This window comes from Muscardinus avellanarius, assembly GCF_963383645.1.
Source record: "Muscardinus avellanarius genome assembly, chromosome: 14".
Lineage (NCBI taxonomy): Eukaryota > Metazoa > Chordata > Mammalia > Rodentia > Gliridae > Muscardinus > Muscardinus avellanarius.
In genome coordinates, this window is record NC_137800.1 from 27,615,341 (window position 1) to 27,640,704 (window position 25,364).

At 33.9% G+C, this 25,364-nt stretch overlaps 1 protein-coding gene across 5 annotated transcripts in view; it reads left to right on the top strand.

Moving 5' to 3' along the window:
• WDR17 (WD repeat domain 17) overlaps positions 1–25,364 on the top strand; it is a gene marked incomplete at both ends in the record, with an annotated part of 69,447 nt that overhangs the window by 29,522 nt on the left and 14,561 nt on the right. For all 5 annotated transcript variants that reach the window (XM_080710605.1, XM_080710606.1, XM_080710607.1 and 2 more), the window contains 13 exons: positions 103–194; positions 2,763–2,845; positions 5,142–5,228; positions 8,439–8,603; positions 13,390–13,592; positions 14,668–14,817; positions 14,900–15,030; positions 15,326–15,451; positions 17,203–17,358; positions 20,326–20,390; positions 22,225–22,357; positions 23,067–23,158; positions 24,457–24,556. In XM_080710605.1, the coding sequence (XP_080566731.1) occupies positions 103–194; positions 2,763–2,845; positions 5,142–5,228; positions 8,439–8,603; positions 13,390–13,592; positions 14,668–14,817; positions 14,900–15,030; positions 15,326–15,451; positions 17,203–17,358; positions 20,326–20,390; positions 22,225–22,357; positions 23,067–23,158; positions 24,457–24,556 (1,583 nt within the window). The remainder of the gene's footprint in view (positions 1–102; positions 195–2,762; positions 2,846–5,141; positions 5,229–8,438; positions 8,604–13,389; positions 13,593–14,667; positions 14,818–14,899; positions 15,031–15,325; positions 15,452–17,202; positions 17,359–20,325; positions 20,391–22,224; positions 22,358–23,066; positions 23,159–24,456; positions 24,557–25,364) is intronic.

The window sequence follows — 25,364 nt, forward strand, 5'->3', positions numbered from 1 at the left end:
AGAGTAACATAACACTATGTGTGCTATTAGTTGAACATTTTTTAAAGAATCACATTTGTGGCAATTATTTAATATGTAATATCTACCACATTTCTTCCCAAGGTGGTTTAAATTGTATTGCTGGGGCAACTGCCCAGAATGGAGCTTTTATTTGGGATGTTCAAAAGGGGAAGATGATACAACGATTTAATGAGGTGAGATGCATTTATTGCTACTGAGTATCATGATGTCTTACACTGTACAACGTTCTGTTAATGTTATTTCTTAACAGTTAATAACCTGGTAGTTTGTTAATCTTTTATTTAGAAGAAAATCAAAGTAATTGCTCATATGCTGAAATCATTCTGATAATTGTAGATGAGTCTAAGATTCAAAAAAATTCAAAAAAATGAATTGCAGATTCCAAAAATTTTATATCATCCTCCAAAAAATCTAAGCAAATAATAAGTAATGAGAGGAAGACTAAACTCAGAAGATTCAAGTTACAATTCTAGTTCTATTAGTTGTACCTCTTGACAGAAAGAGAATCATTTTGTTGCCTTGAACCTATTTTTCACCTATAAAATGATGAAATTGGATTCATCACCTTTTAAACTTCCTTTCAGTTGTCAAATTCTGTTACTGTATTGCAAGTCCAAAAGCTGGCCCTCTTCCTATATGTGATGCCACAAATTGCACTTATACTTAGGCTTAAATTATCATGCCATATTTTACCAAGTCTCATTAATATTTGTGTTATATGATATATTTATAGTAATGTACAATTTGATGCAACAGAAATATGATAAATGTCTTTATATTGAAATTTCATTTTTATAAACAGCAACTGTTGAATTGTATTAAATATATAATTTCTCTGAAAGTTATTTATATAATTGAGGCTTAAAAACCATTTTACATGAAAAAAAGCCTCATTACCTATTCTGAAAATTAGAATTTGGAACCTTAAAGCAAGATACAGACTTTGAATTATATATGTCTTTGAAAGAAGGATGGCGATCTCCCTCCAGTTTCCACATATAGGAGAAAATATACATCTCATGTTTTGAGGTGCTTAAACTTGCTTTTTATAATATTCTTCAGTTCATCCATTTTTCCACATATAATATGAGTAAAATTCTTTATGGATGAATACAATTGTATTGTGGATATGTCTATGTATGTATCTATACACAAACACCTAGGCTGGTTCCATATTTGGCTATTGCAAATTGTGCTGCTATGAATATGGATATATAATACTTTTATTTCAGTTACTTTGAGGATATGCCCAGGAGCACTATTACTGTATCATATGGTAGTTATATTGCCAATTCTCTGAGAAACCTCCATACTGATCACCATAGAAGTTTGTAGTCTCATCAACAGTATGCTTTAGTTACTATTTCCCCACATTTGCTCTAGCATTTATTATTTGTCTTCTTGATGATTGCCATTTTAACTGGAGTTAGATGAAATCTTAGTGTAGTTTTAATTTGCATTTTCCTGATTGCTAAACATGTTGAACTTTTTTTTTGTGTGTGGGTCTGGGGATGAAAGCCAGGGGCATTTGACCACTGAGCTACACCCCTTGCCCTATTTTTTATTCTTTTTATTTTGAAACCAGGTCTCACTGAGTTGCAGAGGGCCTCACTAAGTAGCTGAGGCTGTCCGCGAACCGTGATCCTCCAGTTCTCAGCCTCCCTAATGCTGGGATTACAAGCGTGCACCACTACGCCCTGCATGTTGAACTTTTAAAAATATATTTGTTTGCCATTTGTATTTCTTCTTTTGAAAGAATCTATTCAATTTGATTGCCTAAGGAGGATTACGGCAGGGAGGAGAGGGGATATAGTCATAAAGAATGTAACAATTGAAATAATGCTACAAATGTTCACAAAATTACTAATTCCAATTTCAAAGACATGAACAAGAAGGGTGAGGAAGGAAGGAGGGACCCTGTAGGAAGGAAACCAAGAGTGGTATGCATGTATTTTTCTGTCATTCTATATCCCAATATGATATAAAATTACAGTGCACTAATGCACACTTGTCATTCCAGTTCTTGGGAGGCTGAGACAGGAGGATTGCAAGTTCAAGGCCAGCCTCAGCTACTTAGTGAGGCCCTCTGCAACTTAGTGAGACCCTGTTTCAAAAGAATAAAAAATAGGTCTGGGGTGTAGCTCAGAGAAAGAATCCCCGTGGATTCAACTCTTTGTTTTGTGTCAAACAAAAAGCAATAGAGCCACCACATTTATGTCTTAAAACAATGGATTTAAGTATGAAAGTGTTACACATTTGCATTAGCTTTTCATATACAGTGACCAAATACCTGACAAGAACAGTTTAGAGGACCAAAGATTTATGTGGGCTCAAGGTATGAGATGTTCAGTCAATGGTTGGCTGGCTTCAAGACAGAAACATGGCTACCGGGTGTAGTGGAGGAAAGCTACGCAGGAAGGCCAGGAAGCAGGGTGCGGTGAGGGGCTACAAAGGGATAGTTAACACCCAGTAAGTCCTTTTAAGTTAGTTGCTGATTCAGTTATTTCACCTCTGCACAGTTTTGCTTTGCTAATGCATGAGCTTTTCTGGGAGACATTCCGTATCCAATTCGTAACAGCATTCTTAAAGTATGTATTGAAGTTTTTGCTATTGACAAGAATACGTCTGCTGGTATTATGAAAAATAAGATCATAACAGAAAAGAAATACTAAGAAGTAAATAAATAAGAGAAAAAAGGGGTGAATTATTTTTTATTGATAGGTATTTTGCATTTTTTGAAGCATGGAAAAAATGGAATATTCTGCGTTTCCTGGAGTCATAAAGATTCCAAAAGAATAGCAACCTGCAGTGGTGACGGTTTCTGGTAAGTACTCTGTATGATATTATGAAATTACCCTGTTTATAAAAGGTGGTTTATCCCTAGTACTGCAAAAAAAGATGGTTTATCATTCAAAGTGTATATCAATGATATCTCATTTTTACAGCTATACCAACTATCATAGATATTATTTATCATTTAATTTACTTAATAAACAACAGTTTGTTTCTTTAAGAATATAAAATAAACCAGTCATTGTCTTCTAAATGAAAATACCATGTGAATTATAGCAAAAAGGCTGAATTCCCTCAAGGAAATTTTAAGGGCTCATCACATTTTGGAAGGAAAAATATTTCACAGGTGTTTCAAGAGATATCAAATGCCATAGCAAATTTTTCACAGATTTTAGGTTATTTTATTTATGAAAGGATAAAATGTCTTTGAAAGCAGGAATATGATAATCCAAGTGGCATTTTTTTTTCCCCAAAAGAGCAAACCGAGCTGGGCATGGTGGTGCTTGCTTGTAATTCCAGTGCTTGAGAGGCTGAGACAGGAGGATTACAGGTTCACCTTCAGCCTCAGCAACCTCATGAGGTCCTCTGCAACTTAGTAAAACTCTGTTTCAAAATAAATTGTAGAGCTGGGTGTATCTTGGATGTAAAATGGACCTGAGTTCAATCTCCAATAACACAAAAAATAACAACAACAAAAAAGCAAACTTCCCTGACATTTTGTTTTAAAAAGTATGTGTTTTCTTAATTTGTTATTTCCCGGGAAAAGGTGGGTTTCCAAGTACAATAATATAAGGGAAAATTGCCCTGGTTTAAAATTGGACAGTGCTACCCTTTGGCTATCAATCGTCAAACTTGGAACTTGGCAGGACTAAAAAGACACTCTTGATTGTTGAGAACACAGAAGTTTGTCTTCTGTTAGATTGCTCTATACTAAATTCGATTTTCCCATTCTCATTTTTTTTTTTTTTTTTTTTGCAGTTCTGGGGATTAAACCCAGAGGATTCTACCTCTGAGCTATACCAATCCTATTGTGTGTGTGTGGGGGGGGTACTGGAGATGGAACCCTTCTACCTCCGGGCTACACACACACACACACACATACATACATATATATATATATATATATATATATATATATATATTTTTTTTTTTAACAGGGTCTCTTAAGCCAGCAAGGCTGGCTTCGAACCTGCCTGATCCTCCTGTCTCGGCCTCCCAAGTGCGGGGATTACAAGGGTGCGCCACCACACCCAGCTACCAACCCCATTTTTTATACTTTATTTTGAAGCTGGATCACACTAAGTTGCAGAGGGCTTCACTAAGTATTTGAGGCTACCCTTGAACTTAGAATCCTGCTTTCTTAGCCTCACAAATACTGAGATCACAAGCATGCACCACCACACCCAGCATCCCATTCTCGATTTTAACTTAAAAGAGTAGATATCGAAACCAAAGATCCTTTATGAGGAAATTAATATTTTATAAATAGATTAATGATGTTTCTTTCCTGAAAAAGAACTATTTGCAAATTGGTAGATACCTAACAACAAAAGATATGCCTAAGAACTTTTAATTAAGTGAAACATAGTTAACTTTACCATTTATTTTCAGGACATTATTTACTTGATAAATACTATGTTCAGTGATTAAGCATTTGTAAGCATCAGTTACCACCACTCACAAGGAACCTCAAAACTTTTAGTGGGTCTAATGGCATTTAAAAGTATATTTTAAATAACTTTTGAAACCTTACTACTTTTTTCCCCCCCTAATGAAATCAATAGCCCTTCCATTGTGGCTAAAATAGATTAGAGTAAGATAGCTGTTTCTTTATTTTTGCAGTTAAATAATAAGGACCCTTCGTTGATAATGGGAGTTGGGGTTTCTCTGAATATCTGTTACTGCCATAAAAATGGTATAAATCATAAGCCCTGGTTACAGCAGCACATATAGCCAACTTTGTAAATGAATAAACACTATAAAATTTAAACCACCTAATTTTGAAAATCTAATGCATATGTTAGATGATTGCATTAAAAGGTATTAAATATATTTTTCTAAACTAAAAAACTGTAAGAAAATATTTCTAAAGCAATATTTATCACTTTTAATTTGATTTAAATGAATTCCTATGGTTAATATTACATGATGCAAATACACTTGTAGTTGGTAATATCACTTTACACAGTACTTTGAAGTATTTATGATTTGCAAAAAGGGCTTCTATCTTGAATACTCATTCTTGAAAGTGACAATTCTGATTTTATGCCCTTGAATAATGTATTTAGACTATCATTTTCCTATTAACACCTTATAATTAATTTCAGTATTATTCGAACAATTGATGGTAAAGTACTGCACAAATATAAACATCCAGCTGCAGTGTTCGGTTGTGATTGGAGCCAAAACAACAAGTAAGACTTTTTTTCTGAAATAAGTAATAATTATATTTTAGATATTTTAAATACCCATACATTGTATGCTATTTTCATAGGTAAATCTTGCCACTCTTTTTAGATATTTGTCTTACCTAACAAATGAGAAGCTTTGTGTTTATTTATTTTAATTATTTTTATTTTAAGAAGTTTTTGTATAATTTAGAAATACTGATTTCATGCTGTCAAGACAACTTTAAGGTACTTTGGAAAAATCATATTTCTAACTAAGAAAAAAATGGAAAAAAGTACATTCTATGTGTGACCTTTACCATTGAAATGCAGTCTCTTCCCTAATTTGTTTTAGGCATCTATGTAGTGCTATTGTTCCACCATGACTTTCCATAGGGTCCCACCTCAGACTTAGGCTTCTGCACTGAATTATTTCCTTAAATATGGAATTTAGTGGGTAATTTTGAAAGGGAAACCTTGCTTGTGAGTTGAGATTTAAAATAAGTCCAAGTATAATTTCAAAAACATTGGACCTTTAACTCACTGCATTTCCAATAATTTTGTGTTTCAATATTTTCTTTGATAGAATATAAATTATATTTAAATAAATTATATTTAAAAATCCAAACTTTAGGTTTTTCAAAAACAGCATGAATTTTCTTATGTTTTTCCATACTACACATGAAAAGTATATAGATGAATATTGAAATCTTATTATATTTGTGTTTTTAATCAAACCATATGTTATACAAAATGTTATGTATTTCTTCCAGTAAATACAGAAACACATTGTTGGTTTGTTGGGTTATATTCAAATGAGCTAATGACTAGTACATCCCAAGGTCTAAAAATTGCTAAAAACAAAAACTACCAAATCCCAAATCCTTGTCACTTGCTTTTATACATATCATTTCTCAATTTTCATTTCCAATCAGCTACCAATACCTGTCATATGCTCCACCTAAATATTCTTTATTTAAACATCTCCTTGCCACCAAACCAATAATATTTTCACTTTTATGTTTGTTTTAGGGGTCCCTCAAAAGCCTTCTAAAAAAATCCAAGAATTTACACTTTTTATAACCACTTTCTCTCTTCCCATCTGCGTTCTCTGTGTTGTTATCAGAGTCAACATTTAAGGCACAGATTTTTTTTTTTTTTGGTGGTATTGGGGTTCCTGGAAACCCTTCTACCTCCGGGCTACATTCCCAGACACCTATTATTTATTTATTTATTTATTTATTTGGAGACAGGTATCTCTTAAGCCAGTGAGTCTGGCTTCGAACCTGCGCGATCCTCCTGTCTCTGCCTCCCAAGCGCGGGATTACAAGCGTGCGCCACCACGCCTGGCTAAGGCACAGATCTTAACATAGCATTTGACTGTTTAAATTCTTTAATAGTTTCCCATGGGTTGTAGGATAAAATATAAACAGCAGATCCTGTAAAAAAGACTCTGTATAAAATAGTTTCTGTCTACTTTATTATTCTCATTCTGTGCCACAATCACCATCTCCTTGCATCTGAATCTGTTTCCCTTTATCTAGGATTCTACTCCCTACCTCACACCACACACCCACCTAAATTGAACATAGAAAACTGCTACCCATTCCTTAACTCCCAGCTCAAAAACTACTTAAACAGAAAAGCTATCTCTAATCTCAGTATTAGGTAAATTTCCCCAATAATGAGTATTTAGAGCACTTATTATAATAAAATTAAAGTTTAAACTCTATAACTGTTGCATATTAACTGTCTCACCTTCTAAAGGCCCATAAGATCCCCAACTACATTGTCTATGTTTATTTTATTTTATTTTATTTTATTTTATTTTATTTTTTTCGGGTGTGGGGATGGAACCCAGGGGCATTCAAACTCTGAGCTACACCCCCTGCCCTATTTTTATTCTTTAATTTGAAACCGGGTCTCACTAAGTTGCTGATGGTCTCACTAAGTAGCTGAGGCTGTCCGCGAACCACTATCCTCTGGTCTCAGCCTCCTGAATGCTGGGATCACAAGAGTACTCCACCACATCCGGCTTGCATTGTCCATGCCCAGCTTGCATTGTCTATGTTTAGCAAGATATTCTTAGCAAAACACTGAGTGCTAAACCTCATTCTCCCTTGAAACACATAGATGTTCAGTAAATATGTTAATTATGCAAATTAATATAATTAGCTTGAATTAATGGAAGCATTATCTGAATAACAGAAAAATTCACTAGAACAGTTCTATTTTCATTGTTTTAAAGGGTTAATAAAGTATTTGAAAATTTGAAATGAGATTTAAATGCATTATGATTAGTTTCTTAATAAAGCTTTATTGAAAAGTTGACAATAGAAGTATGTTAACTGTTATGCTTACCACCAAACATGACTCATGAATTTTTAAAAGGTTTTTTTCAAGAACCTTTGAAAATATTCTTATTGTATTCATATTATGCTTTGTATCTTGGAAGCAAAATAAAATGCACTGACCTTATCAAAGTTCACTAATAAGGTATTTTGAAATTATAAGCCAAATATCTTTATCTATCCTTCAGATATTTTATGTTTATGTATCTGCATCCACATATATATAAAAATATTCTTGTGGGTAGATGTAAATATATGTACTATGCAAAATATGGTTTCAAAATGGAGACTGGCCTGTTTATTAGTGGGCCTTAGAAAGATGTAATATGTTTATAGCAGTTTTCTAAATATTATATTTCTGCATATGGGCTTACTGAAGCTGGGCATGTACTGGGATTACATGCCTGTAATCCCAGTACATGTAAAGCTGAAACAGGAAGATTCCAGGTGTTTAGAAGCCAGCCTGGGTAACTTGCAAGACTCTTTCTCAAACAAACAAACAAACAAACAAACAAATAGACTGGGTATGTAGCTCAGTGATAGTATATAGAGGATTCAACCCCCAGTATCACAATCAATCAACTAATCAATCAAAATAACATGATATGAGGCTTACCTCAGGGATAAAGCACCCCTGGATATCTCCCCCCCCCAACTCAGCTAGAAACACAGAGTAAGACATTCTTTTTATACTGGAGCAGTTTCTGCAAATGAGCAATTGCATAATTAACAATCGCATAATTCTATACATGTAAATTTTTAGTCTAACTTCATTAAAAAATAAAAAGTCTGCCTTTAGAAATTAGAAGTCATATATTTTTAAAGTTATTACTAGTAAATAATACCCAAGCTACTGCATTTTAATGTTTCATTGATGACGTTTCAGGGACATGATAGCCACTGGCTGTGAAGACAAAAATGTTCGCGTATATTATGTAGCCACCAGCTCTGATCAGCCATTAAAAGTGTTCAGTGGACACGCAGCGAAAGTGTTTCATGTTAAATGGTCCCCTTTGAGGGAGGGAATTCTTTGCAGTGGATCTGATGATAGGTATGTATTTTTGTACTCTCATTTTCTAGTATTTAAAATCAGAAGCATATTTTCTCAGAAATGCATATATTTATATAATCAAATTATATATAGAAATATTAAAAACACATACTTAAATGAACAGCTAGCAGATAACTAAATTACATCTATCATGTTTATATTATCATTATAGTCATGATTTTTATTTTGCAGTGTGTTTTTATTGTGCATACTTATTTTCAGTTTTTTAGCAAGAAAAGTAAAAGAAACAAAGGCTTTAAAAGGGTACAGAAGGAAAGGGAAGAAGATTTGAAACAAATATCCATAAAATGTAGAGAAAGATTTGTTTTAAATAGTGGTATGTTGAAGTGGGAAACAACGGTACTCTGTTTTATCAAGAATGAAGTAAAAGCTGATCATAAATTTTGGCATAAAGAGAAAACATTTCGGAAATGAGGATTTAAAATTTTCTAAGTTTGTGAATTTCTGAAATCTTATCTGTATTACATATTCAAAACAGATATATTTACATAAATTGTTTGTTTAATTACTATTTAAAGATGGGATAGATTTGAGTAAGAAAACTCTTTTGCTGTACAGGTAGATATCATCGTGTGTAGTAAACACAGGTTTCATATTGAATAATTAAGTATTTTCACCTTGAATATTTGGCATGAATCCAAAATTAATAAGAGAAATAATTAGGAAATTTTTGTGGGTTAACACTTATGTAAAATGTTACTTATACAGTGGTAATTATGTAAAGGTGGATAAGGCTTTCATTACGAGATGTTTCTAGTCTCTCAACATAGACTTTAGCATCGATATTTTGTTGTATAGAAAAAGTATAATCTTCAACCATTGGCTAAGTAATATTTTCAGAATGAGCGGAAGCAGCCGGGCATGGTGGCGCGCGCTTGTATTCCCCGTGCTTGGGAGGCAGAGACAGGAGGATCATGCAGGTTCGAAGCCAGCCACGTGCGCTGGCTCCGGAGACCCTTTTTCCAAATAAAAATGTAAAAATAAGTCTGGGCGTGTAGCCCAGAGGTAGAAGGGCATCCAGGAACCCAGTACCACCAAAAAAAAAAAAAAAACAAGAATGAGCAGAAGTATTTTACCATTGCAATACTGAAAATTGAAAAATTTTTTACTAATGTTATGTATTTCTTTAGTAGTCACTATTAATATAGGCAAAAGTTATAAACACCTCACTAATGTTATCTTTTACCTTTGAATAACAATGAAAAATTTGGGAAACCTTACTTTCCAATATACTCATAGCAAAACTCATGGATACTATACCTGAGCCTAGCAAGCCTAGACAGTTTTTATCAACAGGGACATATAAAAGCCTTTCATATGTTTGGCAAAAAATGTATAATGTAGCTGGGTGTGGTGGCACACGCTTGTAATCCCCGCACTTGGGAGGCAGAGACAGGAGGATCGCGCAGGTTCAAAGCCAGCCACGCGCGCTGTCTTAGGAGACCCTATTTCCAAATAAAAATGTAAAAATAGGACTGGGAGTGTAGCCTGGAGGTAGAAGGACTTCCAGGAACCCCAGTACCACCAAAAAAAAAAATGTATGATGTAATTCTGAAGCCTAATTAGCTGTGTCATAAAAGGAAGGACACCAATAGCTGGACATTTTGCACATGTGTGTCATCCCAGTATTTGGGAGACTGACGTAAAAAGATCATAGGTTTGCCGGGTGTAGTAGCGCACGCTTGTTATCCCCGCACTTGGGAGGCAGAGACAGGAGGATTGGGCAAGTTTGAAGCCAGACGTGCTGGTTTAGGAGACTCTGTTTCCAAATAAAAAAGTATAAAAATAGGTCTGGGAGTGTAGCCCAGCGGTAGAAGGGTTTCCAGGAACTCCAGTACCACCAAAAAATAAAAACAACAACAACAAAAAACATCATAGGTTTGAGGCCAGTCTCAGCAACTTAACAAGAATATCAACAACTTAGTCCCTTAGTTGTTAAAGAAGTAAATAAGACATACAGCATTATACTTAAAAGTTTTTGCTCATCAAAGGAAACCATCAAGAGTCTAAAGAGAAAACCTACAAAATAGGAGATCTTTGCCAGCTATTCTTCTGATAGAAGACTAATATCTAGAATGTACAAAGAGGTAAAAGACTTTATGTTAAAAAACAAAATAACCCAGTCAAGAAATGGCAGTTGAGCTAAATAGATATTTCATAAAAGAAGAGGCCCACATGGCCAACAAACACATGAGAAAAAAAAATGTTCAACGTCATTAGCAATCAAGGAGATGAAAAAATCAAAACTGCATTGAGATTCCATCTAACCTGAATCAGAATGACAATCATCAAGAAAACAAAAATACAATAAATGTTGGTGAAGATGTAGGGAAGTTAGAACCCTTCTGCACAGCTGGTGGGATTGCAAATTAGTTCAGCCCATATAGAGATTAGTGTGGAGATTCCTGAGAAAACTAGGAATAGATCCACCATATGATCCAGTTATACCACTTCTGGTATCTTTCTAAAAAGACTAAAATCAGAGAACTACAGTAACGTATGTATGTCCATGTTATAGCAGCACAGTTCACAATAGCCAAATTATGGAACCAGCCCAGGTGTTTATCAACAGATGAATGGATTACAAAATTGTGGGATATGCACTCAATGGAATTCCACTCAGCAATAAAGGACAAAACCATGTCATTTGCAGGGAAATGGATGGACCTGGAGGAAATTATGTTAAGTGAGATTAGCTAGTCACAGAAAGTGAAGGGTCATATGTTTTCTGTAATATGCAGAATCTAGGGTGTAATCGGGACACCAGGAGACTTGACATAATGGAGGAGAAACTCCAGTGGAGCCAGGAAGGTGGTCTAGGGATAGAGGAGGTGGGAGAAGAGGATCAATGAAGGAATTACTTCCATCAGCGTTGCGCACATATTTGAGAATACCAGTGTCAATTTCAATACCCTGTATATGGAAGGGGGTAGAGAAAGGGGAGGAATCCCAGGGAAAGCCCACCAAGTGCTGTGTGCATGTATATCACTATCACTATTATTTAGATTATGATGTGAGACTATAATGCACCAATACAAATATATAAAAAGTAAAAATGGCTGAGGGTATAGCTTGGAAGTACAGTGTCCCTGGGTTCAATCCTCAGTACCAAAGGGGTGGAGAGGAAGGATACTATTCCAGCGACCCTCTACAACAACATTATTTTAATATAAATCACTTTAACATTATCTATAAAAACATAAAAATGAACTTGAAATGTTTGCATGCTAATATGTATTGAAAACTAGCAGCCGACATTGTGATTATATTTGGATATATGACATAGTCATTCCTGAGTATCCAGGGATCATTCAGGACTCCACATCAGTCTCCTTGGATGCTCAAGGCTCCTATAACCTACATATACCCTCTCATACACTTAAATCATGTCTATATTACTTACAATACTTATTACAATGTAAATACTATATAACTAGCTGTTACACTGCATGATTTGGGGCATTGATTTCCTAAGTCTATGATCTGCCCATGGGGGCTTTGGTTGAGGGGAGCTGGAAAGCTCTAGGGGGTGGTAGAAGCCTCAGGTGAAGCTGGGAGCCTTGAGTAAAAATACAGGGTGTAAATACCCAGGGGTTGTTGAGTCTTTTTCCTGTAAAGGGGTCAGTAAGCCAGTAAGTTTGGGAATCTAAGGCTTATGGAATATAATAACATGAAGAAAGTATGGACATGTTCATTATGCAAATTTTAAAAGATATTTTCTATACAGGCTTGGCTGAATCTGTGGATAAAGAATTCATAGATATAGAGGGCTTACTGTATTGTCCTGTACTAGGAAATTTGGAAAAAAAGAAAATTCTTTAATGTAAAGCAGAAGTAAATGTGTCTTATGAAAATAAAGGTATATGTTGTGCCTCCTAGATAGTGCAGTATAACATTTCACATACTAATACTTTAATACTGTCAGATTGATATATGTTTGTGACTAAAAACTTGTGGATTATCTAACTAAATTGGCATTTGGAGATATTAAAAAAGTATAATCTCAGTATCACTTGTTCTTTGTACAGTCAGGTCTAAGTAATATCATAAATCCTTTTATATTTAATTTTTTTATCTAAACTTGTCTGTACATTGGCCAAGTAAGTTGTTTTACGAACAAAAACATGAAGGAATTATTTCTATATTGATAAAAATGTAAATATAGAATGATTTTTCAAATGATATCCATCATCATACATATTTAATTTAATTTAATTTAATTTTTGTGGTACTGGGGTTTCTGGAAGCCCTTCTACCTCCGGGCTACACTCCCAGACCTATTTTATATTTTTATTTGGAAACAGGGTCTCTTAAGCAAGCACAGCTGGCTTTGAACCTGCGCGATCCTCCTGTCTCCGCCTCCCAAGCGCGGGGATTACAAGCGTGTGCCACCATGCCCGGCATCATCATACATATTTTAGTGACATACTTTTATATTATGTTTCTATGTTACCATAGTTTCTTTTTTATTATATTTGTTCTGGACATTACATTTCATAAAAGCAGTTTTTATATATAATATCTGAAGCAATATATTTATTCTCAGTAATAAATTTCCAGTAAAAGACAGGAAAGAAAATGTGTTGGAATAGGATATGCTGGCATAATTCAGTCCTCTCTACTTGAACCATAAGACTATTATTAATATATCTTAAAATTAAATATTTTAAATATACTAAGAAATAATTACTTTGATTCATTAATAATATATTAATACTTTGAGTAAATTGTAATATGAATTATAGACATAATATCTTGTTTTCAGTTCTGTCCGAATCTGGGATTATACTCAAGATGCCTGCATCAGTGTTCTTAGTGGACACACTGCACCAGTGAGGGGATTGATGTGGAATACTGAGATTCCTTATCTACTAATATCTGGCAGCTGGGACTATACTATAAAAGTGTGGGACACTCGGGAAGGAACTTGTTTGGATACTGTGTGTGATCATGGTGCGGATGTATATGGTAAAGTATTCTTCATGTATTTGTCATTCCTATTTATTAATAGTGTTTATACTTTCTGCATAGTACAGTATTTTTAAAGAAGTCTTATAGTATTTCACTTTGAAATAATATTTTTCTCACTAGAGAAGTATGTATGTTTATTATTGAAATATCAGATGACACCAAAGATAATGGAAGATTTCATTAAAAATTACCAGAAGATGACTATTAGCACTGTTTTTCTCTCTCTGCAAGTTTATTTTTTGTGTATATACACATATACACACACACGGAGTACACACACATACTCATACACACATATACGTGTGTGGGTTGAATTTTTCTCTTTGCTCACCATCAACTCCAGAAATAAGTGGAAGAAAAAGAAATTAATAATAGATCACATATAACTAATTTACACTATTATACTTATTGACCTATTCTTGGATTCTAAGGGAACTTTTTGTTTTTTAAGATAGTACCAACTATTTTAGAATTGAATTAGGTATGGAAATATCAGATTATTGATCTTTTGCATATCATTTTACTTTGTTATTTTTTCTGTCTCTTTGCAAAACCTTGATGAGAGTAAGCCTATTGGACATGGATTTGAGAAAATAAATCCATTTATTCAGATCCATATGCCTCATCCCACTGGCCTTTTAGCTGAGGCAATGTAGGACTGAGTGTCGGAGAGAATCCTACTTTCTGATATCTGAATTTAAAAGTCTCCACTCTGTCGTCCTCTAGAACTTTCGCCTATCCTCCCATTCCCTCACAGATACCATGTGCCCTATTGGTATTACAGTATGCTTGCTGCTTTGCCAAAGGAAATATAATTTCAACATTTTCATTCAAGACTATTTCCTTTCTAATAATTATTCAATTTTACATTTGTGTTTACAGAATATACCTAATAATTTATTGATATCAAGCAACATACTAATTAAATGCAAGTAAAAAGTTGACTCTGAGAACCATTCTTTATTCACAAAACTTCTTAGAATTTTAATTCTGTAGATGTTTTATGAGGTGCATATAAATAAAAGTGGCTTTCAATATTTACTTTAGTTAAAGGTTTTACTTTTTCCACCAGGTTTAACATGCCATCCAAGTCGCCCCTTTACCATGGCTTCCTGCTCTCGTGATTCTACAGTGAGACTCTGGTCACTTACACCTTTAATCACTCCTTTACAAATAAACATCTTGGCAGACAGATCTTGGGAAGAAATTATTGGGAACACTGGTACTGAACATATATAATTATTATTTTATTTTTAAACAAAGTATAGGAAATTTTTTCTCACAGAATTATGTCTCATCTTCAGATTATGCTATAGAACAAGGCACTCCTCCTCTACTGTGTGGTAAAATGTCAAGAGATATTAAACAAGAAATAGAAAAACTAACTGGTAATCCTCGAGTGAAGAAACTAAGATGGTTTTCAGAATGTTTATCAGTAAGTATTAAAGGAATTAAATGTGAACATTTTCTATTTATCCAAAATGAGTGACTACATTTGTCATTAACTTATGTATTTATATTCCGAAGATCAATTCAGTAGGTCTCTTTTAACATAATCTGTGAATATAAGAAAGCAAATATAAAATCAGAAACAACAAATGAGATAATGTAAAGTTGTTTTGTTAATTTTTAAATTTAGATAAGTTTGCATTGTAATATTTTTGAAGATGCAAGACGTGTGGATTTTTGTTCACTGCTATGTATTTGACTATTCTGTATCAACTTTTTAGCCTCCAGGTGGCAGTGACAATTTATGGAACTTGGTTGCTGTGATAAAAGGGCAAGATGATAGTTTACTCCCTCAGAACTACTGCAAAGGAATAATGCATTTGAAACATCTGGTTAAATTTAGAACAGTAAGTAAAGAATGCAAACATAATATACTCAAGCAAGCCTTTTGACTCCTACTATGAAAGTGGGAAAGTTGTAAAATCCACATTTATGTAATTGGGTTGGTAGACTGAAATAAATGAACACTGAAGAAATAAATCTTTGAAATCAAAGACGAGAATATGAATTATTTCAGAACAAATTAAGACAGCCATAGTGTTCATAGATTGAGTCTCATAACATTGTTCAAAGGTCTCTTGGAACTTTTTTTTTTGGTGATACTAGGGTTCCTGGAAGCCCTTCTACCTCCAGGCTACACTCCCAGACCTATTTTAAAGGTTTTATTTGGAAACAGGGTCTCTTAAGCCAGCGCGGCTGGCTTCGAACCTGCACAATCCTCCTGTCTCCACCTCCCAAGCGCAGGGATTACAAGCGTGCGCCACCACACCCGGCTCTTGGAATTTCTTGCAATGCTTTACCTTCATGCTATTACCAAATTATTGCAACATAGGGACTGCTACAGTTTTACTTTCAGAGGACCTGTATGCTGCAATATGTTTTATGAAAGCTGATTGTATGATAGCTTTATAAAATTATTTCATGAGCTTTTTAAATTTATTTTAAGTTTATTTTCTTGTTGCAATTATACATTATAGTGAAGTACAATGTGATAAAAACATACATATGTACACACAGCTTTTGGTGTATTTTCCTCCACATTCTAACCTTCTCCCCTCTACCCTCCCTGCATGTGTTAGTGAAATTGGGAGTAATACCTTCACATGTTGTCATAGTATTCTTTGAGCTGTTTCCTTCCTTTATCAATCCTCCTTCTTCCTCTCCCTAATTCCTTCCTGCAGTCCTTTTCCACTGCTCTACAGGTGTCTTGCCACATTATTTAAAGTTCTTTGTTTTCTATTTTTTGTAGCTTCCACATATGAAAGAAAACATAATCTCAATACAGAATTACTTGTTGCCTTATACGTAGGGCAATATACAATATCAACAACAAAATCTGTACTTGGGTGAGATAGAAGAAATAATTTATATATTCCCAATGAAATATCAATAATTAACTAGTGGAGCATAGAGAGAATCGTGTCACAATGTGGATTTGATGGTCATAAGGAAGAACTGTTACCCTAAAGAGAAAGCACTTTCCTAAATCACATGCTAAATGTCTCATAACAGTAACTGAAAAATCTCTTGATAGTTTAGGGGACAAACTGAGCCAGTGATTTTTAAAATTTTCATTAGAGACCTGTTTGTTTGTTTGTTTGTTTGTTTGTTTAAGCAGTTGCCTGTCACTTCACACGACCTCTGGACATCTGGACTATCATTTAACCACAACATTTAAAGAGTATAAAGGGCAATGGAATTCAGCTTCTCTTCTCCTACTCTCCATCTGCATGCACATGCCAAATATTATGTTGAATAAGTATTATACTTCAAAGAGAAAAACTGTTGTTTTAAGTATTTAATGTCCATTTGTGAGGCTGAGACTGGAGGATCAGGGTTCGTAGCCAGCCTCAGCTACTTCGTGATGCTCTCCGCAACTTACTGAGACCCTATTTCAAAAGAATAAAAAATAGGGCAAAAATAGTAGCTTGGCGGTTGAATTACCCTGGGTTCCATCCCCAGACCCACAAATATAAATAAATAAATAAATAAATAAATAAATAAATAAATAAATATTTAATGTCCAATGCTAGATTCTTTTACAATATCCAACTGTTATATAATTGAATTTTAAGCTTTTTATTTTCTTTTAAACCAGTCAGAGGCCCAAGAATTAACAACAGTCAAGATGTCTAAATTTGGTTGTGGTATTGGCGTACCTACTAAAGAGGAAAGACTGAAGGAAGCTGCTGAAATACACTTGAGATTAGGACACATCCAGAGATATTGTGAACTTATGGTTGAACTTGGAGAGGTAATGTACTCTAAAGTAATATTACTGTGTTTAAAGTAAAACTCTTAAGTATTAAGGATATACTTAATTGTTAACTATTCAAATATGAAGCTCATTCTTTTGCATCTAGTTGATTCTCCAGCAATATGATATCAGATGTATATCCTAGAACAATACTTAACTTTAACAAAGCAAGGTCTCCACGGCTGGTAGCATGACTTGGGAACATGCATGCCCCACCCCAGATCTACAGAATTATAAACTTAGGGGATGAAGCTCAAATGTCTGTATTTAATTTTTTATTTTTATTTTTACTTGTATTGATGCAATGTAATTATGTATCATAATGATATTCAAAGTGCTACAGGCATACATGCAAGCATCACTTAGTATATTTCCACTGTATTGTCCCTCCCCTCCCCCCATACATGTTAGTGAGAGAAGTAGTGAAATCTTATATGGACATAAGCCTTATTTGAAAAAAAGTGTGTTTTTAATAACCCTTCCTGGTTATTCTCACACATCCTGAGGTTTGAGAATCACTGCTGTAAAACTACTAGAGGATGAATTTGCATACAGCAGAATCCTCTTGATAGTACTCTTTTTTTTAAATCTAAATTGCATATTGGCCAAAAGAGGGGTTTTCACTGGGGATAATCTGGTGAAGAATGCTGATAACACATACCCTGATTTTTATGGAGGACTCAGTCAACAAATCAGATTTTTTTAAAAAAAAAAGTTAGAATGTGTGCTACTAAAAGATAATGGCTTCCTTTGATAGGTGGGTAGCGGCTAGAATGGAATATAGGAGAGGAGAATGCTCTGTTTGATTCTGCATGTGGGTTACATGGGTATGTATAGTTTGTAAAAAGTCTCACTGGGCTTTTCCCTTTTCTGAATGTATATGTTAGTTCAGCAAAAATTCTCTCCTTTCTTATCCCATCCAAATAAACTTTAGAAGGACATAGACACATTGAATACTTTATTATTTTTGTAAACCTCTAGATTAATTTTATAATCATAAGGCATAATATTAAGAATGCCTATAAATTAAATAAAGGAAAACTAGGCAATATAGTTACATTAAGTATATTAAAATTAAGTTTAGTTACCTTCTTATTTTCCCATACATTTAGAGACAAATAATGAATTACTGCTTGAGTTTAAAAAAAGGTTTATTTTAAAATATTATGGAAAAGGCGTTATAAATTAAAAGTATTTAACTTAGGAGCAATGTAAAATTCTTATCTCTAAAGTAATAAAGATCCAACTTAAAGATTACTGTTTCCGCAGGGCATTACTAGGAAGAAGAGCTATCAAAAGTCAACCAGAAAATGAATAAATTTTTTAGAACTGTAATTCTTGACCTTTCTGAGCTTTATATTTGGGTATATATAATTTTAAACCATCTTAACTCAAAAGCTTTCTCAATTAGGTATTTGTGTATGAAGCTTAATCATTTTGTTGTTGTGTAGATTTTCTAATGGACTTATTCATAAAACTGTGTTTATAATTCTTTAAAACATGAGTATGCCGGGCGTGATGGCGCACGCTTGTAATCCCTGCACTTGGGAGGCGGAGACAGGAGGATCACGCAGGTTTGAAGCCAGCCACGCTGGCTTTAAGAGACCTGGTTTCCAAATAAAAAGTATAAAATAGGTCTGGGAGTGTAACCCCGAGGTAGAAGGCCTTCCAGGAACCACAGTACCATCAAAATAAATAAATAAATAAATAAATAAATAAATAAATAAATAAATAAAACATGAGTATTCTTATAATTACTCATAATCACCTTCTAAATATCAGATTAACCCAATGGAGGTAGGAATACAACTTTTCACTTATAAGATAAATTTTTGTTGAAAGAGATTGGTGAATTCAGAATTAATAATCAATATGTAAACTCTTCTTTCCATTTTCCTTTTCTATAATAAAGACTTATTTCCTCTAAAAACATATTTTCATGTGCCTTTTAAAAAGTAACATGATTTAAAATATGTAATGTCAAAAATGATCAATTTAAAATTTAACATTATTTTAAGTTAATTACCAATTTTCCTTAATTGAAGTAAAACTCTCATGTTTTGGAAAGCCCTAATTAAAATGAAGCTTTGATTTATGTAGTCACATTTAAGAATATTTTATCCTCAGTTCTCCTCTAGAGTTAAATTCAGCAAAATCCATATTTTAAATAATAATCATAATTATCCTTGACTGAATAATTAGCTCCCTTGATAGTAGTCTTATTTTTTAAATAGGAAAATTATTAGTAATTATAAAGGAAGACATGACAATAAAAATAATTATGAAAAGACTAAAATGGGAATACATGCTGTATTTATTCAATATAAGTAACGGTGAAATAAAAACTTCAATATTATTTTTAACACAAAACACTATAGAACAAATTACTTTGATGTGTCATGTTAGAAGATGAGTTATAGCCGGGCTTGGTGGCGCACGCTTGTAATCCCCGTGCTTGGGAGGTGGAGACAGGAGGATTGTGCAGGTTCGAAGCCAGCCATGCGCGTTGGCTTAGGAGACCCTGTTTCCAAATAAAAATGTAAAAATAGGTCTGGGAGTGTAGCCCGGAGGTAGAAGGCCTTCCAGGAACCCCAGTACCACCAAAAAAGAAAAAGAAAAAAAAAGATGATTAATGATATTTTCAAGCTATATATTTTAATTACTCTTCTTTCCACTCCCCTCCTTTCTCTTCTTTTTTTACTCCCTCTATGTCTCCTTTTTTCAATCTTTTTTTTATCTCTCTAGTATTATGATTGAATTTTCCCTGATAAATAATTTCACATACTGTATTTTATAACATGTTATCATTTAGTTTATGTGGAATGTAGTAGAGTACAAAATATTCCTGGAAATTCAAAACTCTAAAATTCTGTTTTATAAATATGAACTCATAAAAAGTCTGTTAAGAATTATATAGTATAATCAAAATAGAGATGCTTCTGCTCTTTTTCCCTATACTTCTAGTGGGACAAAGTCCTTTCTATTGCACCAGGGGTTTCTATGAAATACTGGAAGAAGTTAATGCAGAGGTAAGGCAGAGTGTTTGCATTCAAGCAAATGCTTTAAATCATGCTTTGGCTAAAATAGAAGCATTATAAAATATGGCAGTGCTCTTGGGATTTCTTATTCTTATGTTGTCTCAAATACTGAATGAATTTTGTATCTCCTGATACAGAATGAATCTTATATTTGTCTTTTCCTCTGATGAAGACAGTGTAAGGCAAAATTTTTCATATCAATTGGAGAAAAGACAGACAGCAAAAGTGCTAACTGACTAATATACTGTGTTAAAATATAAGTAGAAAAATTTTCTGAAAGTCTTCAAATGCTTGTAGAATAGTATTCTAAAAATAATCATAAATATTCTTTCTGGAGATACTAATTCCTGCCATTTCCTCTTCTCAGCTATAAGGTAGATACTGATGATGAAGAAGGATCTGACTACTGCGAAAACTTAACTAGATGCTCCTGTTTAAGAATGCTGTAAACCAGCAAGATTCTCTCTCAGGCATTTTTAGTTGTCTAAAGTTGCCCTAACAAGTTATCATTTACTGCATGGCTTAAAACAATTGAATTTGTTCTCTTATCATTCTTGGGGCAAAATGTCCAAAATCCTTTTTTTTTAAAATTTTTTCGTCAAAATTATTCCTCCTGAAAGTCTGAGAAGAATCATTTCTATCCTTCTCTCCAGCTTCTGATAGTCTTCATCAGTGATATATAGATGCATCACTATTGCCTCGGAGTCATCTTTCTGTGGACATTATTACAATTGTGTGTGTGTGTCTAAATTTCCTTTGTTTATAAGATTACCAAGTAGACTGGATTTAGGACCTACTCTTTTTATATATTTATTTATTTTTGTGTGTGTGGGTCTGGGGATGAAACCCAGGGGCATTTGACCTCCGAGTTATACCTAGGGGCATTTGACCTCTGAGTTATACCTGCGGCCCTATTTTTTATTCTTTAGTTTTAAACAGGGTCTCACTGAGTTGCAGAGGGCCTCACTAAGTAGCTGAGGCTGTCTGCGAACCACGATCCTCCAGTCTCAGCCTCACGAATGCCGGGATTACAAACTTGTGCCACCATATCCGGCTGGGACCTACTCTTAATTTAATAAGTTACATAAACAAAGACTATTTCCACAGATAAGATTACAGATACTCTGGGTTAAGACCTCAACATATGTTTTGCATAGCATTTCATCTCAAAATACACACCTGTTCTCTATTCAGTTCAACAAATATTTATTTAGTGTCCCCTATGTGTCAACTATTATACACTGTACCAATAAAAAAAGAAAAAAATTATGATAGGCCTATAAATTACTATTGAATAAGTAAATTATATATCTGGCTTACGGCATTAATAATATTGTGCATTGTATTATAGATATTTATATTCTTGTATTATCCTTTTAAGGATTTTAAGCTACTTCAGTTTAGAGACTATATTATTATGCACATTAAAACATTTAAAATTTTGTCTTAAAAATGTAATTAATGCAGTCGCAATTAGAAATCCCATCATATATATGTGCCCTAAAACTTATTTTCAGATAAACACAATGCCTACTTTAATAGCTAAACTGCATCAACTTTTAAGACTTGAGATGTTTAGGATACTTGAAATATGTACATATGTAGTGTTCTAATGGTAAATAAGTATCTATGGTGTTTATTATTTTTATAACTCCTATATGTGTTTTCTATATGTGATTTGATTAAAAACCTAAGTTCTTTTTAAATGATATGCCAGTGGGCTTTATGAGATCTGATACAAATTTTGGGTATGCTTTCATAAACCTTGAAGTTAACTATTTTAATATAATTTAATATAGTAAAAAAAAAGTTCCTATTTTATTAGGAGAGCGGACCAATTAATCCAGGAAGATAAGGATGATGTCATTCCATACTGCATAGCCACTGGTGATGTGAAGAAACTGGTCAATTTTTTCATGTCAAGAGGTCAGCTTAAAGAAGCTCTACTTGTTGCACAGGTACAATCGCACACACAGGCCAGCCACGTACATCCATGGGCTTGAGAAAGGGAGAAGCTGTTGACAGGCTCACCTTCACATGACTGATGGTCACAGATAGCTTGGTTCACCCATGGACCCAGCCTTTCTTCTCTGCATTTCAGTCATACTATGTTTGTTCTCATCAAACATATGTTGCTTTCAGTCATACTATGTTTATTTTATACCTTTAAACATACAAGCACCTCTGAAGCAACTCTTCACATTCTGCTGACTGTACCATACCATGTATCTAAACAACAATATTATTATTGATTTTATAGTGGTGGTGCTACTAAGGATTGAGCAAGGGCCTTCCTCTACCTCTGAGCTACACCCCCCAGCCCAGTTTTTGTTGTTGTTGTTGTATTGGAACAGGGTCTCACTAGGTTGTAGAGACTCTCACTACTAGCTGAGGCTGTCCTGAGCCTGTGATTCCTTCCCCATCTCAGCATCCCAGGTCTGGGATTATAGGTGTGTCCCTGAGCAGTATTTTAGGAACCATTTACTTGAAGCTTCATGTTAGTACTCTTAATGGAGTTAGTATTTATTTCTTTTCAAATTCTAAAACTACTTCCAAGTCATAGTATACATTTCAAACATAAATGTAATTTGCTTAAAACAATATTCTAAAATTGGGGTGTTATCAATAGATAACTAAATACTAATTGTAGGCTTACTTAAATTCTAGGCTGCATGTGAGGGAAATATGCAAACTTTACATGTTTCTATGCCTAAAGAAGCTTCAGATTCCGATGATATCTACAAAGAAGACTTTAACGAGTAAGTGATTTATTCTCCGTTTTTGCTTAATGCTGTTTAGGGTTTGTTTCCATTTAGGGACTTTTGTGGGATATGTATCTCATCCCTCAGCATATGGAGAGCTCGCTGCTTCATGCTCAGCTGCATTTCTCAACAGGATGTCCTATGACAGTGCCCATCCCAGACAGACAGGAAACGGCAGGCAGGTAGACACAGCCTACGCGTATTACACAGAGCTTCCCAAAGGTAAAATACGTTTCAATAGAGAGCAATCAAAGCACACGAATACTTAAAAAGTGATCAAACCATGGGGAGGAGAGAATGGTGGAACTAAAATGTGCTGCTTTTCATGTTTCTCTGTGCAGTCAATATATGAAATATCCCAGCAATGTTCATAGTTACATGATGCCAGCGTTGTTGTATAGAATATTTATTCTTCTTTTAGTGAAGAAATTCAATAGTTCTTTTAGAAAAAGAAAAAAATTAGACTTTTTTAGTGTTTCAAACTTTTCATTACGGTCTTCCCTCAGCCTTTCTACTGACTCCTATTTTTGCCCGAGACAATAAGATAACTTTTGGGACACTTATAAAATATAAAAACGTTGCCGGGCGTGGTGACGCATGCTTGTAATCCCCAAGCTTGGGAAGCAGAGACAGGAGGATCACGTTGGTTCAGAGCCAGCCTCGCTGGCTTAAGAGACCCTGTTTCCAAATAAAAACAAAAAAAGTAAAATAGGTCTGGGAGTGTAGCCTGGAGGTAGAAGGGCTTCCAGGAACCCCAGTACCACCAAAAAATAAAAAGATAATTAATTAATTAATTAATTAATTAAAATATAAAAGTTTTATAAAATGTCATGCATTATGTTCTGGGACTCATGTATTCTTTCCTGGATCTTGGCTGCTTGCAAATCTCTGCCATTTTTAAACCTGGCATTTTAAGGAGCTAACATATACAAGCCATATCTTGAACACCACCTAAGGTTTGAAACAATTTACTTAAACAGGCGATTTTTCTAATGTTATTGCTCCTATAGCTGAGTCATAATTTACCTAATGAGAAATGGCAAGTTTTAAAAATACGGCTTTTCTTCTGACAATTGTGAGGGCTAAGACTTAACAGACTATTTATTTACAAAGACTGCTTTTCTAGCTTACTTTTTTTTTTTCCAAACTAAAGCTTAGACCTAACATAAAGATGTCAAATTAAATCCTGTTTGGTCCTTTGGTCACTCTATAAAAGGACATTATTCCATTTTTGTAAAGGAACTCTTATATGTGTGTATGTATATAGATATATAATTTTCTTTCTTTTTTTCTAGACTCCTGCACAAAGTCAGTAAAGAACTGGCAGAATGGTATTTTCAGGATGGTCGTGCAGTACTAGCCGCATGTTGCCATCTGGCTGTAGATAATATCGAGGTACAACATTTCAAACTGGTATATGTGGTTGAAAACCTCTTTAGATGTGTGATGGTGTTTGAGAGGGAAAGATAAGGTAACTTCAATGTAAGATCTGGTTTTGCATGCTTCCAGGCCTGAGTAATTCCACACAGAATAAGTGCAAATAAAAGCTACAGACTATCAAACCTGTTATTTTATTTATTTTTAAAATAAGATATGCATTTGTAACAACCTTACTTTAAATGTTTCATCATACATGAAAAGTGGTGATGTTGTGAAGAGAAACATACATGGATTCCATACATAGAATCAAAAGATCTGACTTTGAATCCTGCTTCTGTCACATTGAACATGTCATTTAACCTCAGAATCTTAAATGCCCTCAGCTTGCAAATAAAAATGTGAATGACTACCGTACATATTTTACACAAATTTGTTAAGATTATGAAATCTGATGCAAATTAAAGCATTTGTTTTAGTATACTGTGATATATTCTTCACATATGTTTTTAAGGTACAGTTTACTTTGTCCCACTCATGTAATAAGGAAAATATTAAGTAAATATATAAATCATACTTTGCTCTTATCCTTATGTCTATTGACAGTGTATATAAAATTTTGAAGAAGCTTTTAAGAATGTATATTATTTTTGATAAACGAAAGAACATGTTGAAGAGTATTATTAATTGCAAAAGTAGGAACAAGAGTTCTTAAACTCTTAAATTCTTACTTGATAAAATTTTCTGAATGTCCTACTATCAGATTTTTTCATTTGAAAATTGTAATTACTCTTATACAGGTGCTTTTTAGAAATATTACAATCAA